Source organism: Limulus polyphemus, unplaced genomic scaffold (assembly GCF_000517525.1).
Source record: "Limulus polyphemus unplaced genomic scaffold, Limulus_polyphemus-2.1.2 Scaffold3026, whole genome shotgun sequence".
Lineage (NCBI taxonomy): Eukaryota > Metazoa > Arthropoda > Merostomata > Xiphosura > Limulidae > Limulus > Limulus polyphemus.
The window spans coordinates 125,066-140,389 of NW_013668636.1; the positions used below are offsets into that span (position 1 = coordinate 125,066).

At 31.1% G+C, this 15,324-nt stretch overlaps 1 protein-coding gene across 1 annotated transcript in view; it reads left to right on the forward strand.

The window, feature by feature from the left end:
- Positions 1-15,324, forward strand: part of LOC106468497 (twitchin-like) — a gene marked incomplete at its 3' end in the record, with an annotated part of 37,488 nt that overhangs the window by 6,013 nt on the left and 16,151 nt on the right. The window contains exons 4-10 of the mRNA XM_022396833.1: positions 533-617; positions 6,031-6,301; positions 11,076-11,215; positions 12,328-12,469; positions 12,730-12,871; positions 13,108-13,232; positions 14,160-14,298. Of these exons, the coding sequence (XP_022252541.1) occupies positions 533-617; positions 6,031-6,301; positions 11,076-11,215; positions 12,328-12,469; positions 12,730-12,871; positions 13,108-13,232; positions 14,160-14,298 (1,044 nt within the window). The remainder of the gene's footprint in view (positions 1-532; positions 618-6,030; positions 6,302-11,075; positions 11,216-12,327; positions 12,470-12,729; positions 12,872-13,107; positions 13,233-14,159; positions 14,299-15,324) is intronic.

Sequence of the window (15,324 nt, forward strand, 5' to 3'; positions counted from 1 at the left end):
AATATGATATGCAACTCAATGTATTTCTTTGTCTTGAAAGACACATTAGTCAGACTACATTACAAAACTTGTTAATAGTATGATATGCAACTTAATGTATTTCTTTGTCTTGAAAGACACATTAGTCAGACTACATTACAAAACTTGTTAATAGTATGATATGCAACTTAATGTATTTCTTTGTCTTGAAAGACACATTAGTCAGACTACATTACAAAACTTGTTAATAGTATGATATGCAACTTAATGTATTTCTTTGTCTTGAAAGACACATTAGTCAGACTACATTACAAAACTTGTTAATAGTATGATATGCAACTTAATGTATTTCTTTGTTTTGAAAGATGTTTACACATTAGTCAGAGTTTATTACAAAATGTAGATAGTACAACATGTAACTTAATTTACTTTTTTGTCTTGAAAGAGTTTTACACATCTAAGTGTTCACTAGAAAAATAAAATTGGCCATATCGTATTCTGCTTCACTTGCTATGAAGAATAATATGTGTAATAATAAATTGTATACTTATAGGCAGTATTCCAAAAGGGAGTTGGAGAAAAGTGCACCTGAATGGGGGGAGCTGAAGAAAGATGAGGACAAAAACAGAGATGCCAAGGTAAGATGTGGTTTTTAAGTACTGCATACCCTTACTATGCAGTTTTTATAAACTTATTATATAGTGACATTCTTTGTACTAAAATAGGAATTACCTAAATGGGCAAATAATCATTCTGATATCATCAACTGCATATAAGTTAAAATAAACATCTACTAATATTATACATGTATGTTTGTTATTTTCATTTACTGATAGGACTGAAGTTTACTTTTGCAAAGACAGCTGCTTTGGGTGTACATAAGTAGTTAAATTACAGATAGATCTTTTGAGGGTTAAGTTTAGTAGTTCAGGTTATAAGAAATCTTATGTGGGTTACATTTAGTAGTTCAGGTTACAGAGATTATTTATTGGATAAGTTTAATAGTTCAGGTTTGCAATGAGTTTAACTGTTGGTTGACTTTAGTAGTAGTCCAGGTTACAGAGATTTTTTGGGTTAAATTTAGTAATTTAGGTTACAGATATATTTTGTGGGTTAACTTTAGTAGTTCAGGTTACAAATATCTTTTGTGGGTTAACTTTAGTAGTTCAGAATACAGAAATCTTTTGTGGGTTAAGTTTAGTAGGTCATGTTTCAGAGATCTTTTGTGGGTTAAGTATAGAATTTTAGGTTACAGAGATATTTTGTGGGTTAAGTATAGAATTTTAGGTTACAGAGATATTTTGTCGGTTAAGTTTAATAGTTCAGGTTACAGATATCTTTTATTGGCTAAATTTCGTTGTTCAGGTTTGCAAAATGTTTTACTGTTGGTTAACTTTAGTAGTCCAGGTTACAGAGATTTTTTTGGGGTTCAATTTAGTAGTTCAGGTTACAGAGATCTTTTGCTAGTTAACTTTAGTAGTTCAGGATACAGAGATCTTTTGTTGATTAAGTTTAGTATTTCAGGTTACAGAGATCTTTTATGGGTTAAGCTTACTATTTCAGGTTACAGAGATTTTTGTGGGTTAAGTTTAGTAGTTTAGGTTACAGAGATTTTTGTGGGTTAAGTTTAGTAGTTCAGGTTTGCAAAGAGTTTTACTGTTGGTTAACTTTAGTAGTTCAGATTACAGAGATCTTTTGTGGGTTAAGTTTAGTTATTGTGAGTCAGCTTTAGTAGTTCAGAGTTAAATGATTTATGTTGCATTTTAGTTGGTAAATTAATCATTTTTTCTAAGCAAGACAGTCAAAGTATTTTATATAATTATATTTATGTTTCATACTTAGTTTTACAACTCTTGTTATAAAAATTCTGTTAAAGAATATGGTTATGGTTGAAAAACCCTTAGCTGTTTAACATTTGTGTTTGTTTATTTATTTCAGAATTTTACAATAAGGTATGAGGTATTCTGATTTTTTTAAACATAAACAGGATTTTGCAAACTGTTACTTCAATGTAAATAATTTTTATTCTGTTCCTTTAAAATTCCAAACTTGTAATGCCTTGTTTTGATATTCTTACAAATTGTTACATTCACTAAATGTTTTAGTGTGTAACAGTTTTAAATATTTGCAGAAGAAAGCTGTGCTTTACTAAGCTAGCTTGTTTCTGAGTTTATTTTATTACCTATGTCTGTACAACTGTATAACTGGTCGCCTGCTCTAAGATTAGTTAGGTTAAAGTGGATGTTACGTGTTATAATACATTAATGTAATTAGAGGAATTTTTTTGAGCCTTCACATACAATAATATACTTAATTTGTTTTTCATGTTGATACAGGCTGGAGGGGAAACCTTAAGAGGATAAATTTTTCCTTATTATCCTTGTGGGTCTGGTTTTATTAAGCTATTTCATTGTTTCTTTTGCTGTTCTTATTCTTGTGTCAGTAGAAGTAATTACTTTCCTGTAAATGGCTGCACAAGGTGAGCAGTTGGTTGAGGTGTGGTTTGTTGTTCATTAAATTATATTTAATCTTCTGTATTTCCTAACATGAAGCTTATGGTCAGAGATGATAGACAGTGCATCCTAACCTCTGTGTAGGTTGCCACTAGGACATTCCTTTATTGTAGCTTTCATCTTGTGTTTTTCATGTTCAGTCTGTGTCAGTACAAATCTTTGACATAGATTGTGTTATACAAAATTTCCATCTAAAGTATAGAAATACTGTTGTATGCTACTGGTTTTACCTACATCTTAGAATTAATGTAACTGTTCTGTTGTATGTTCTTTTGTACTGAAGTTACTTATTTTATAATAGTGTGTTGAATATGTTTTATTGTAACATAACTTATACCTGTTTTTGATAAATAATACAATTGTTTTTCAAATCTCTAAGTTAAGAATTGTTAGCAGTTGCTACTGGTCCAGCATCTAAAACTGAATAACAGTTATATCTGTTGTTTGGTTTTTTGTGCGAAACTTTTAAAGAGTTTAGTTAGTTTTGTGTAGTAGAACAAGCTTTATTGCAGTGTTATTAGTTTTACAAAGTGTATGATTTTTCTAATACATTTGCTCTGAATAAGTAAATCATTTAGTTATTGGTAAATAAAATCTCTCATAACCTAACACAGTAGTGTAACTGATATTCTGGAATTATTTTAATCACTTCCTTACTGCAGGTTCTAGAAAGTCAGACAAATAAAATCATATGGTGACTATCTAAAGATAAACTTAAAAAATTCTCATAGTATGAAATGATTCAATGAGCTATTGTGATTATTAACAATGTGTTGTACCATCCTCGGTCATAGTTGTGTCTTAAAAGTGTTGTCCTGATAGACATGTACTGTTGTGTTGTACCATAGACCTTAATGGATCGCCGAGGTTCTCGGGACGGGCGGCGCCAATCATTAGCTGAAATCATACCTGACTGGCCAACTCTGCAGAAAGTAGTGACACGACAGGTTGGAGGATGAGAATTATTTTGCTCTCTCAGTCTCTTTCCATCTTTTTTTTGCACTTTTTTCTTTCATATTTTTATGCTTGTTTTGAGAGTGAATCACATCATGGGTTGGCTACAGCAGTCTCTATATGGTTTATTTTCTTGAACTATATATTTTCTTGTATCTCTTTTTATCTTCTTTCTTGGCTTATTCCAATACTTATTTACATCTTGTGCTGGCTGCAACAATTCCTGGATTCATGTATCATTTTGAACTTTGTCTTTCCTTGTATATTTTTTCATCCTCTATCTTCACTTTTGCTTCCATATTCTCATTGTTAATTTCAAGACTTTACCAATTCATGAGCTGGCTGTAATATTCTCTGTATTTCTATATGTTCTGAGACATTGACTGATCTACATTTTTCTGAATCTTATATTTTATGTTCTTCATATTTTTATAAAAGTCAGATAGTATGATAAATATTTATTTTCAAAAACTTATTTTTATAATTACTCTACAAATTTTAATTGATTTGCCAGAATTTTTATGATATTGTAAATTAACAACTTGCATTGTTTTACATATTAAACTGAACAAAATTAAATCCTGAAGTGTAATGGTTGATATAAAAATGTCTCAATATGGATAGGCTAAACCATGAACTCCTGTTTGGTTTCATCTTCTGAATATAATATGAATAATATTTTGTAAAGTATTCTCTTCCAGTATTATTGGTACAACTGACATGTGTTCTTTTGTAAAGTATGCTCTTCCAGTATTATTGGTACAACTGACACATGTTCTTTTGCATATTTCTTCTTTATCTTTTACTTCATTAACATAAGTAGAGATAGATCTTTCTTCTTCCATGGAATCAAAAAATCTTTCTTTATGCAGCATGAAGTAAAGCTGATGGTTTAAACATTATGAGCACTTAAATATAATTATCTTTTTATTTTGCCTCTACAACTATGTAACATTCTTTTTTAAATTTAAGTTTATGAGTAATTATTTTTTTGTTTGTTATTGTAACTGCTGTCTTGGTTGGAAAGAACACACTGATACATTTCAGAAGTATAGACATTGTCTTTATGTGAAACAAGAAAGAGCTAGTGTAACTTCTAAACATAGTTCTTTTTAAATTTTAAAATAATGTACAAACTTAAATAAGTGAACTAGAATTACAGCTCAGACTATCTGTTTGTACAAAAGACAATAAAGTAAATACAGCTATAATTTGGAAAAATATTTGTTTGTGGAATACTTATTTTCTATGCACATTTATACAGTAGCATAATATTCATGGTTTTATAGTCCTTTTTGATTGAACTATAAATTGATAATTTACAGTTAAATGTTGTTTATTTGAGAGATTTGAAGAAATAAGTTTCAAATTTAGATATATAAATATGTCATACAAGTCTGCCTTTTGTAAACATTTAGTTATTAAAGCTTAGAGTTCACTAAAGAATGTATGTTAAAATAATGAAATGCCTTTTTAAACTGAGGTTTTTGAGAAAATGTCTGTCAATATCATCAGAAGTACACAAAATTATTTAAATAATATTTAGATGTTTTGAACATGTCAATCTATTCCACCCAAGGACTATACCAATTCCATAGTTGTTGGATCTAATGAAATAATAGAGAGTATATTGATCATTTTCAGCAGTGGGCTGAGATAGACTTTTGTTGTAAGAATTTCTACTTATAAACTGTAGCAAACCATTAGGAAGATCTGTGGTGTCAGGTTTGTTGTAAGAATTTCTACTAATAAGATGTAGTAAACCATTAGGAAGATCCTTGGTGTCAGGTTTGTTGTAAGAATTTGTAATAATAAACTGTAGCAAACCATTAGGAAGATCCTTGGTGTCAGGTTTGTTGTAAGAATTTCTACTAATAAAATGTAGTAAACAATTAGGAAGATCTGTGGTGTCAGGTTTGTTGTAAGAATTTCTACTAATAAGATGTAGTAAACCATTAGGAAGATCTGTGGTGTCAGGTTTGTTGTAAGAATTTGTAATAATAAACTGTAGCAAACCATTAGGAAGATCCTTGGTGTCAGGTTTGTTGTAAGAATATCTACTAATAAAATGTAGCAAACCATTAGAAAGATCCTTGGTGTCAGGTTTGTTGTAAGAATTTGTAATAATAAACTGTAGGAGACCATTAGGAAGATCCATGGTGTCAGATCTCTTAAGTTGTTAGAAACAAAAAACACTTTTACCTATGTTAATAAGTATCTGTCTGGATTATTTATTAAACAGACACTCACATATGCTTTTGTTTTTGGATGTCTAAATTAGCTTTTTTGTCTGTGTGTTAGTAATGTAATTATGGTTTTGTTTCAAGTAGTAAAACAATGTAGTTATAGTGCTGTTGAGAGTAACAGAAGCCTGTTGCAAAATTTCACATTTCTGGCTAGTACGATGTATAATGTCTATTTGAATTTTCTGTACCATATTGTACGTGACTACTCATTCTGTTTAGTACAGTCTAATTTAAATGAACCAGGTTTACTGGATAACATATTCTTTATGATTTCTCCTGCTTTTTAGTGTCGTCTAAACATTATCTGTGTGACTGACTTTGGACTTAATCTTTTTTAGAAAGCTGATACTTTCATCAAACCTCTCATCAACATACAAGTGAAAGAAGGAAAGGACAAGCAGGCTCAATTTGAAGCTGTCTTTTGTAAATCAGGGGTGAAAGCAAAATGGTTTAAGGGTAAACAAGAGCTTTTCTTGGGTAAAAAGTATCACATGAGCAGTACAGGTGATCTCCATGTGTTAGAAGTGATGAATCCAGTAGAGGATGATAGGGGAAAGTATACTATTCAGTGTTTGGATACTTCTTGTTCTGCATTACTTGAAGTAGAAGGTAGGTTAATATTACCTTTGCATTTCTGTTATATAGATAATATGTTATTCATAAAATTAAGAGTCACTCCTTCTCTACAATACCATAACCACCACCACAGATATAAATACAGAAAACATGTAAGATTACCATTGTGGTGTCATGCTGAAGGATTTAATAAATTTTGAATTAGTTGCTAAACAGTTATGTTTTTTGTATGGATGTATATATATTCAGGCTTCTAATCTAAAGATTATTTCATATTTTAACCACCAGCCAAAAAGATTGATCTTTAATTTCAGTATTAGTGCTGTTACTGAGGCTTGCTTATTGAAGTAAGATCTTGTTTAATAATCAACAGGTTTCCCTAATCTAAAATCACTGGTTCTTTACAACACTGTACCACAGTTTTCCCTAAACTAAAGTCACAGGATCTTCACGACACTATACCACAGGTTTACCTAATGTAAAGTCACTGGTTCTTCACAATATTGTACCACAGGTTTCCCTAATCTAGAGTCATTGGATCTTTACAACATTGTATTGTGGGGTTCCCTAATCTACAGTCACTGGTTCTTCACAACACTGTATCACAGGTTTCCCTAATCTACAGTCACGAACTTTACAACGTTATACCACAGGCTTCCCTAATCTAGAGTCACTGGTTCTTCATAATTATGTACCCCAGGTATCCTTAACTATTCCGCAGTGGGCATCCTTTACTGTGCATGTCACGAGGTTTTTTAGTGACTTACATTAAAAATTTAATTAAACTACTTTTTGTTTATGTTGTATCAATTAGTATAACATAAAATCATAGCTAATAACCCATATTTTAATAGTATATAAGTTTCAAATTCTTGATTTTATAAAGCAATATTATAAAAAATCCTGTGAGAAGTGTGACTTTGTATTTTCAAGGCAGTCCCTCTTGTGTAATTTATTCACCATCCCTCAAATAAATAAATTACTCACTATCAAATCATAATTGCTCAGACAAAACATAGTTTTAATAGCCTTCAATTTTGTTTGGTTACAGAGCCATCAAACAGAAAATCAGACCCCCTCTTTCTTCACCCACCTGTCACATCCTCTCTTTTAGGATTTGTTAATAGTTCTTACGTTTAATATTATATTATATTTAACCAATAGAAAGCATAAGTTTTCATCTGTCAAATTAATTATTATATTATGTTATTTTTGAACAGAAAATTGGCAATTTCTGTTTTAATACAAGCTTCATTCCTGTGGAAAAGATATCAACTACCGTGGGTGAATTTATCACGGCTCTTGTTGCATAGTTAGAAAGCCAGGAAAATTGTGATATTTATGGGACATTGTCTGCTTTTTGCAGGTTATTGTTTTCTTTCTTCCTTGGTGCATTATTTAATGCATTACTATCATTAGTGTAAAAAAATTAGGGTTAAGTGTTATCAACAGTCGACAGCAAAAGAAGAAGACCTGGGTAAGTACTTTATTTCTTGTTTTTCGTATGTATTATTTATTTATTATTATAAAAGTAATTAACATATAAAAATTGGAATCTCTTTAGGTTAGTTCAAGTTAGATTAGGTAAAGTAAATAGTAATAATATAATAAAAATGTTTAATGAGGCACTATGCGAGCAGCTTGGAGTAGCTTATGGGTAATGTAATTCATTAATGCAACATTAGCTCCTTGTTCCCCAAGTGGTTTACAACATAATGGCACGAATAGTAGTTAGACATGGTTCAAAGGGCAATAAAACAATAAAATTTAAGTACAAATAGAGGTATACTGTTCCGTAGTTTAAAGCTACTTAGGATAAACAATTGTAGTTTCATGTTACAGTTTGGAGTCATTCTAGAAAAGAAAAAAGGGTAATTTAGTTTTATTTCAATTTTTTTGGTGGTTATGAGGTTGGTCAAATTGACCAACCTTGTATAGAGTTAGGGTAGAGAAAATAACAGATAAAATATAAAGTTTTACCAAAAACAAACATTTGAATTGTATTTAGTTAGTTTTAGAGATTACAGAAATGAAATTTGAGATTTTTAAGATAAAGAAAAGTATTTTTAATCTTAACATGAAAATCACTTTGGTCTTGGACTAGTTAAAAAAATGACTTGATATATTCACAGACAAATCTTTTTTTAGTTTATTAAAAATACTTCACTAAAAAACCAAATTTTTTGTATGTGAAAGACATAATGTTTACTGAAAGTTTGCCAAATTTTGTGAAGATATATATACTATACTTAAAATTAGTAGTATCAAAACTATAATGACTTTAAACGAGTACAAAGTGGTCACGTGGTCAGTCAAAGTCATTGGTTTTTCACAACATTATACCATAACTTTTTGTAATCTAAAGTCACATGTTCTTCAAAACACTGTACATAGGTTTTTGTAAACTAAAATCACTACTTCTTCATTGTATGATGAGTTTCCATAATCTAAAATCACTGGTTCTTTACAACACTTTACCACAGGTTTACCTAATGTAAAGTCACTGATTCTTCACATTACTACACCACAGGTTACCCTAATCTACAGTAATAGGATCACGATAGCGTACCACAGGCTTCCTTAATCCAGAGTCATTGGTTCTTCACAATATTGTACCACAGGTTTCCCTAATCCAGAGTCACTGGTTTTTCACAACACTGTACCATAGGTTTTCCTAATCCAGAATCACTGGTTCTTCACAACACGTACCACAGGTTTCCCCAGTCTCAAGTCACTGGTTCTTTGCAACTCTTGTCATACCAGTCACTTGTATGATGTACTGAAGAAGAATGGTTACTTTGTTTTCTTACACACTAAATGTTTTTTTGTATGATGCCTGAAGAAGTACATTTACATTGGTTTCTTCCATGTACAGGATATGAAGACAAAACTGTGATTTAAAACAGACATCACACTGACCACTAGCAAACACACTGCATAATGCTGTGAAGAACAAGCGACTTTAGATTGTGGAAACCTGTGATACACTGTGGTGAAGATCCTACGACTGTCGATTAGAGAAACCTGTGGTACACTATTATGAAGATCCTGTGACTTTAGATTAGAGAAATCTGTGGTACACTGTTGTGAAGAGTCAGTTACTGTAAGTTAAGTAAACCTGCAGTACGGAGATTTAGAAGATTATAGAAGATCAAGAAAGTTGGTGAAACAGGAAATTAGGGCATCAAAATAATACAAGTGAACATTTGGTACATAAGAGATCAGTGTAGCAGTTCTTTTTCTGTACATCAAACAAGTGAACATTTAGTATGTAAGAAACCAATGTAACCTTTTTTTCTTCAGTATATCATACAAGTGAACATTTAGTATGTAAGAAGCCAATGTAATAACTGTTCTTCTTCAGTGCATTATATATGTTTACATTTAGTATGTAAGAAATTAGTGTAACCGCTCTTCTTTAGTACATCAGGTCAGTGAACATTCATTATGTAAGAAACTAGTGTAACCATTCTTCTTCAATACAATGAGTGAACATTAAGTATGGAAGGAATCAATATAACCTTTTTTTGTCAGTACATTATACAAGTGAGCAGTGGGGAGTGGGTCATTTGAGGTTAGTAAGAAATGAACAGAATATAGTGTGAAGCAGTTAGAGAATAAGCCACAGTAAAGTGATAAACTGTCATAAATCTCGGTATTAGAGAAACTTGTTTTGACAAGTTCGTGCATCTTTTTCTGAGTGAGACCTAAGACAGTGCACAAATGTGTGGAAATTAGTTTTTCTGATATCAAGACTTCTAAAGTTTGTTCCATTTACTGTGATTTTACACTCACTTGAAGTTGTTTAAAAGCTTAGTAACCAAATAATTCATGAAGTTCATAGATAATTACGCTACCATATATATCATGGTTTCATTACTTTTTCAATAAGTTGATGTTGTCATTCATATTTTAAGTTTAAAACCAACGACCAGGTTAGCTTGAATTGTGAGTTAAAGTGTCAAAGAAAAGGTACTTGAGCCTCATTTTTTACATTAATCTATAAATCTAATCTAACTGTGTCTGCCATTTTGATTGTTCAGAAACACATTAACGTATTCTGAATTTAAAAACACTAAACATATATATTTGAATGTTCTTTGAAGGTCATGGTTAACAGAGTAATAAACTGGTAAAATGGATTTCTTTTAAACAGGCTGCTGGAGGGTTTCTTTGTTGGAGACAAAGAATGCTATTAAGAACATCATCATAACTGTGAACAGAATTTCATTTTTATAGTAAAACACCATAGAACACCATTGTAAAACCTGATTTCATGTTGAGGCTGTGTAATTAGTTTTATTTTGATAAAAGAGTTAACACAAAGGATCACATATAAAGTGTAATAGACTTAAAAGAAGACCCAAAACACGAGCATTTTCGAATAGTTGATTATTCTTCATCAACTAATTGAAAGCACTCGAGTTTTGGGTCTTATTTTAAGTCTAATTTGTTTTATTTATATTTGTTAATTGTTTTTACTGTTCATTAGAGAAGCTGAGCCCTAATGAACAATAAAAACAACTAAGGAATACAAATAAAACAAATTACACAGGCTCAGCTTCTATAACAAACAGTAAAAACAACTAAGGGATATGAAATAAAACAAATTACACAGGCTCAGCTTCTCTAATGAACTGTAAAAACAACTAAGGATTACAAATAAAACAAATTGCATACGTTCAGCTTCTATAACAAACAGTAAAAACAACTAAGGGATATGAAATAAAACAAATTACACTAGAAGCTGAGCCTGTGTAATTAGTTTTATTTTGTATCCCTTAGTTGTTTTTACTGTTTGTTACAGAAGCTGAGCCTGTGTACACATTTGTGAAGAAACTTCCCAGTAAGGTAGAAGAACACATCATGAAAGAAGTAGTTCTTGAATGTACAACAAGCAGTCATAAGGCTCGTGTTAAGTGGTTCAAGGAGAGTCAGAGGATTGAAGTGAGTTTTTACACCAGTATTCCATATTGCAGTAGATGGTGTATCTACAATGTTTATATTATTTAATAAATTACATACACAGACAGACAATCCAAATTTTTTAAGTATTAATCTCTTTGTTTATTTTATAGATTGACAAGTCATTAAACTATAATAGTACAGGTACACCTTCAATTTTCTGGCACTCTTGGTTCCAGAGCCTTGCTGGTTTATCCATTTTGCCAGACCAACAGAGGTCACGTAATAATAATTCAACAATACACCTCTGACCCACTAATTATACCCCTCCCGTGTCTCTAAAGCACCATGGACTGCTAGAAACTTAAATAAAACAAACATTAAATGTAAATTAAATGTTAATTAAATGATTAATGAAATACATTAGTACAGGTATAAATGATACAAGTTTAACTGTACAGTATAAATGAAAAAGGTTTATTAATTATTGTACTTACAAGGAATTTTGCAGTAGTATTGCTTCCAAAGTGGTAAATTTTAGAATTTTACTGTTATTTTCAAGTACATTATATTTTGAATTTTCATACACTATTATTACACTGTTACAATTTTATTTCTTTTTACAATTTTAATATTATTACAATGTTACACTATTCTGTGTTGTAAAAAATTGAAGAAAAAACCGAAACTAAATATTTGTATCTTATTAAACTACATATTCTTGGCAACATTCATGAAAACATTTCATCCACTAGTTTAATATTTATAAGAAAATTTCACGAGAGTGATGTACCTACTTAAAATGTAAGTAGCCTCTCCCAAAAGAGTGCGTGCCACACGCAATGGCATCTGTGGCCGCCCAGTGAAGTAGTCTGGTGGTTGTGGGAATTTTAAGTGCACTCTCGTAATTTTGTCTGGATTAAAGGAAGTGCCGGACCAACAGTTACCAGAAATTCGGTGGTGTACTGTATAAGGCAGCAAATAACAGTATTAAAGGTAATTGTAAGGTTTGCACATAGGCATATTGACATTTAGTTTTTTAAATGATTTATTAAGCTAACTTTAACCAGTCAGTAGACTGTGTCATTTGTTAAGTTCTGGCTTGTTGTAGGCTGTTTTTATGTACACCATTAATGAAAGTTAATACACTGTAGTCCAGTGACAAGTTCCTCATTGAATCTGATCTTCTTGGGAGGCACACCTTAAAAATTCAGAACACCACCACAGAGGACAGTGGAGAGTACACATGTCAAATAAACAGTGAAGAAAGAACCTCAACAAAGGTCAATATTACAGGTTAGTGATTTTATATATACATTTAAGGAATAATAAAGAAACAAGGGACATTTGTTAAGTTTATATATACTTGTTGCTTTAATATGTGATGCTTGTCATATAAAATAAAAATAATTCACCATGTAAAATAAGTATATTCTAGGAGAACTACCAGAACACTATCAAAACTAAACGTGATACTTGAATAAAGGTGTGAGCTTTATATCAGATGTGAAATATCATTTTCACTGTAGCTCACTTAAAATTTTTTATCTAATCAGAACCAAAGTTCACATTCACGAAGCTGCTTAATAGTGTGAAGGCTACAGAAAAAGATACTGTAATGTTAGAGTGTGAAGTGGATGAATTGGAAGCTCAGGTCACATGGTTCAAAGGAGAAACTGAAATCAAGAAAGATAAAAGGTATCTTGATATTCATATGTTTGTTAAACTATGTTTGGTCAAAATTTGCTGGTTCAAGCACCAGAAACAGTGCAGTACTATGCTTTTGTAAATGTTTTGTTTCTTTCTTTGTGTTTCTTAACTGAACTTTTTTAATAGTAAAAATCCTGACTAAAATATTGTTAATTTGTGTCATGATTATGTGTGGAAAAGAAGAACTCTTCTAATTTTTTTCCATACATTTACCACTCTTCCAGAATTGACATTACTGTGGAAGGTCATAAGCGTTGCCTAACTATCAAGGGAGCCAAAGTAGTGGACAAGGGAGAATATATCTGTAAAACAAATGCTGATAAAACCACTGGAGAGCTTATTGTTGAACGTAAGAAGCCTTAGGCTATTCTTTAGAGTTGATGTAGGGAGAATATATCTGTAAAACAAATGCTGATAAAACCACTGGAGAGCTTATTGTTGAACATAAGAAGCCTTAGGCTATTCATTAGAGTTGATCTAGGGAGAATATATCTGTAAAACAAATGCTGATAAAAACCACTGGAGAGCTTATTGTTGAACGTAAGAAGCCTTAGGCTATTCATTAGAGTTGATCTAGGGAGAATATATCTGTAAAACAAATGCTGATAAAACCACTGGAGAGCTTATTGTTGAACGTAAGAAGCCTTAGGCTATTCATTAGAGTTGATCTAGGGAGAATATATCTGTAAAACAAATGCTGATAAAACCACTGGAGAGCTTATTGTTGAACGTAAGAAGCCTTAGGCTATTCTTTAGAGTTGATTTTAAGCTGTAGTTGGACAGAAGATTGTAATTAAACTGTTTATTGTACATTTTATCTTTGTCAGGTTGGATATAAAAGAAGGTTATGTAGATTGGGATATAACCTTAGTTACATGATTAAATTGGTATTTTGGAAGCTTGTTTGTCAGATGATGGTTAGGAATATCAAAGTTAAGATCTGAATTCCTGTTTAGTTAATTCCTTTATAAGCTTATTAACTAATTTCAAAAACTAAATATTAGATGGCTTAATATATCTCAGTATTTCTTAAATTTCATAGTTTTGAAAATTGAGTGTATGTACTGACATGTTAGGTAGTAATTAAGATATGCTGTGGTATTTTTTAGAGTTCACGTGTTAACTTTTCACTAGTTCCCCAAAATAAATTTTAAAAGTGTGTGTGTAAGCAGTGATACCTTAATCAAAACTTGTGAATTAGGATAAAGTCAAATTCTACACATTTCATGAGAATTATATACTATGATTTAACCTACAACTCCGTATGTTCCTTTAGCTGCCAATAAGATCACTAAAAATCTCAAAGACAAGTCAGTCTTGGAAAGGGAACAAGTTATCTTGGAAGTAGAAATGCTGGATACCAAATCTCCACTTGAGTGGTTTAAAGATGGAGAACTGGTGAAGCCTACAGACAGGTAAAGTGAATGTAGTGAACTAGCAAAAAAAATAATATAAATAAATTATATATATATATATAAACTTGAAACCGAATACTTTCAGTGTTTGAAATTAATACCTGATATCTAATTTTAAAAACATTGTAAACTTTAAATAGCTCCTAGTGGCTGAAGGCTTATAATGCTAGAATTTGAGGCTCAATCCACATGGAAGATACAGCATAGATAGCCCATTGCACAGCCTAACACTGAAACAACAAATACATTATTATATTTTGACTCATTTAGCACTTCCAAGTTTCATTGATAATATCAGGGAGGTTCGATTGAGCTTGTTACAATCATACATACTGGAGAACTATTGAAAAGATGTAGGCATAAGTAAAACAGAAATGTGTCAGTGTTTAAACATTTACTTTAATATGATACATAGTTAATCAAACTAGTTTTCTAGCCTAAAAAAAAGGGAGAAAACTACTGTTGTCTTTTCTGTTTATTTAGTTTTCTTATTATGCATAAAGTGCAATGTGCATGCTTATTACTCATCTTCAGAATTAAAAATGATAAATGTCTAGAACATGTCTGCAAAATTTTCTTGAGTAGCATTACCTGCTTTTGGTTCTAGAACCATGTGAAGTTTTCTAGAAAATTTCAAAATTTTTGGTATCTTCAATCTTTGTCCAGCAGCAAAAAAAAATTAGTTTATTGTGCATACTTCTGTAAAGTCTGATTGTCAAAGTGTAAAATATGCTTTGCAATACCATGAGACCTACATGATAATGAGTATAGTATTAGCAGTGTCCTTATCTGTGTATTACTTTCCTTTATAGGTCTATTTAAACAATAGTGATTAAAGTGTGTCTTGTGTTGATGTACATGAAATCAATCCAAAACACTTGAGCAAGAGTAAAAAAATCCACAATTCTGATTTAGCTCAAACAGTAGTGATATTGCATAATGACAAGAAAATAAAGCAACTTGGCATTACCCACATTGCATCATTTTAGTTATGTACTTTAAAACTGAACTTACTTTCAGCTTAGA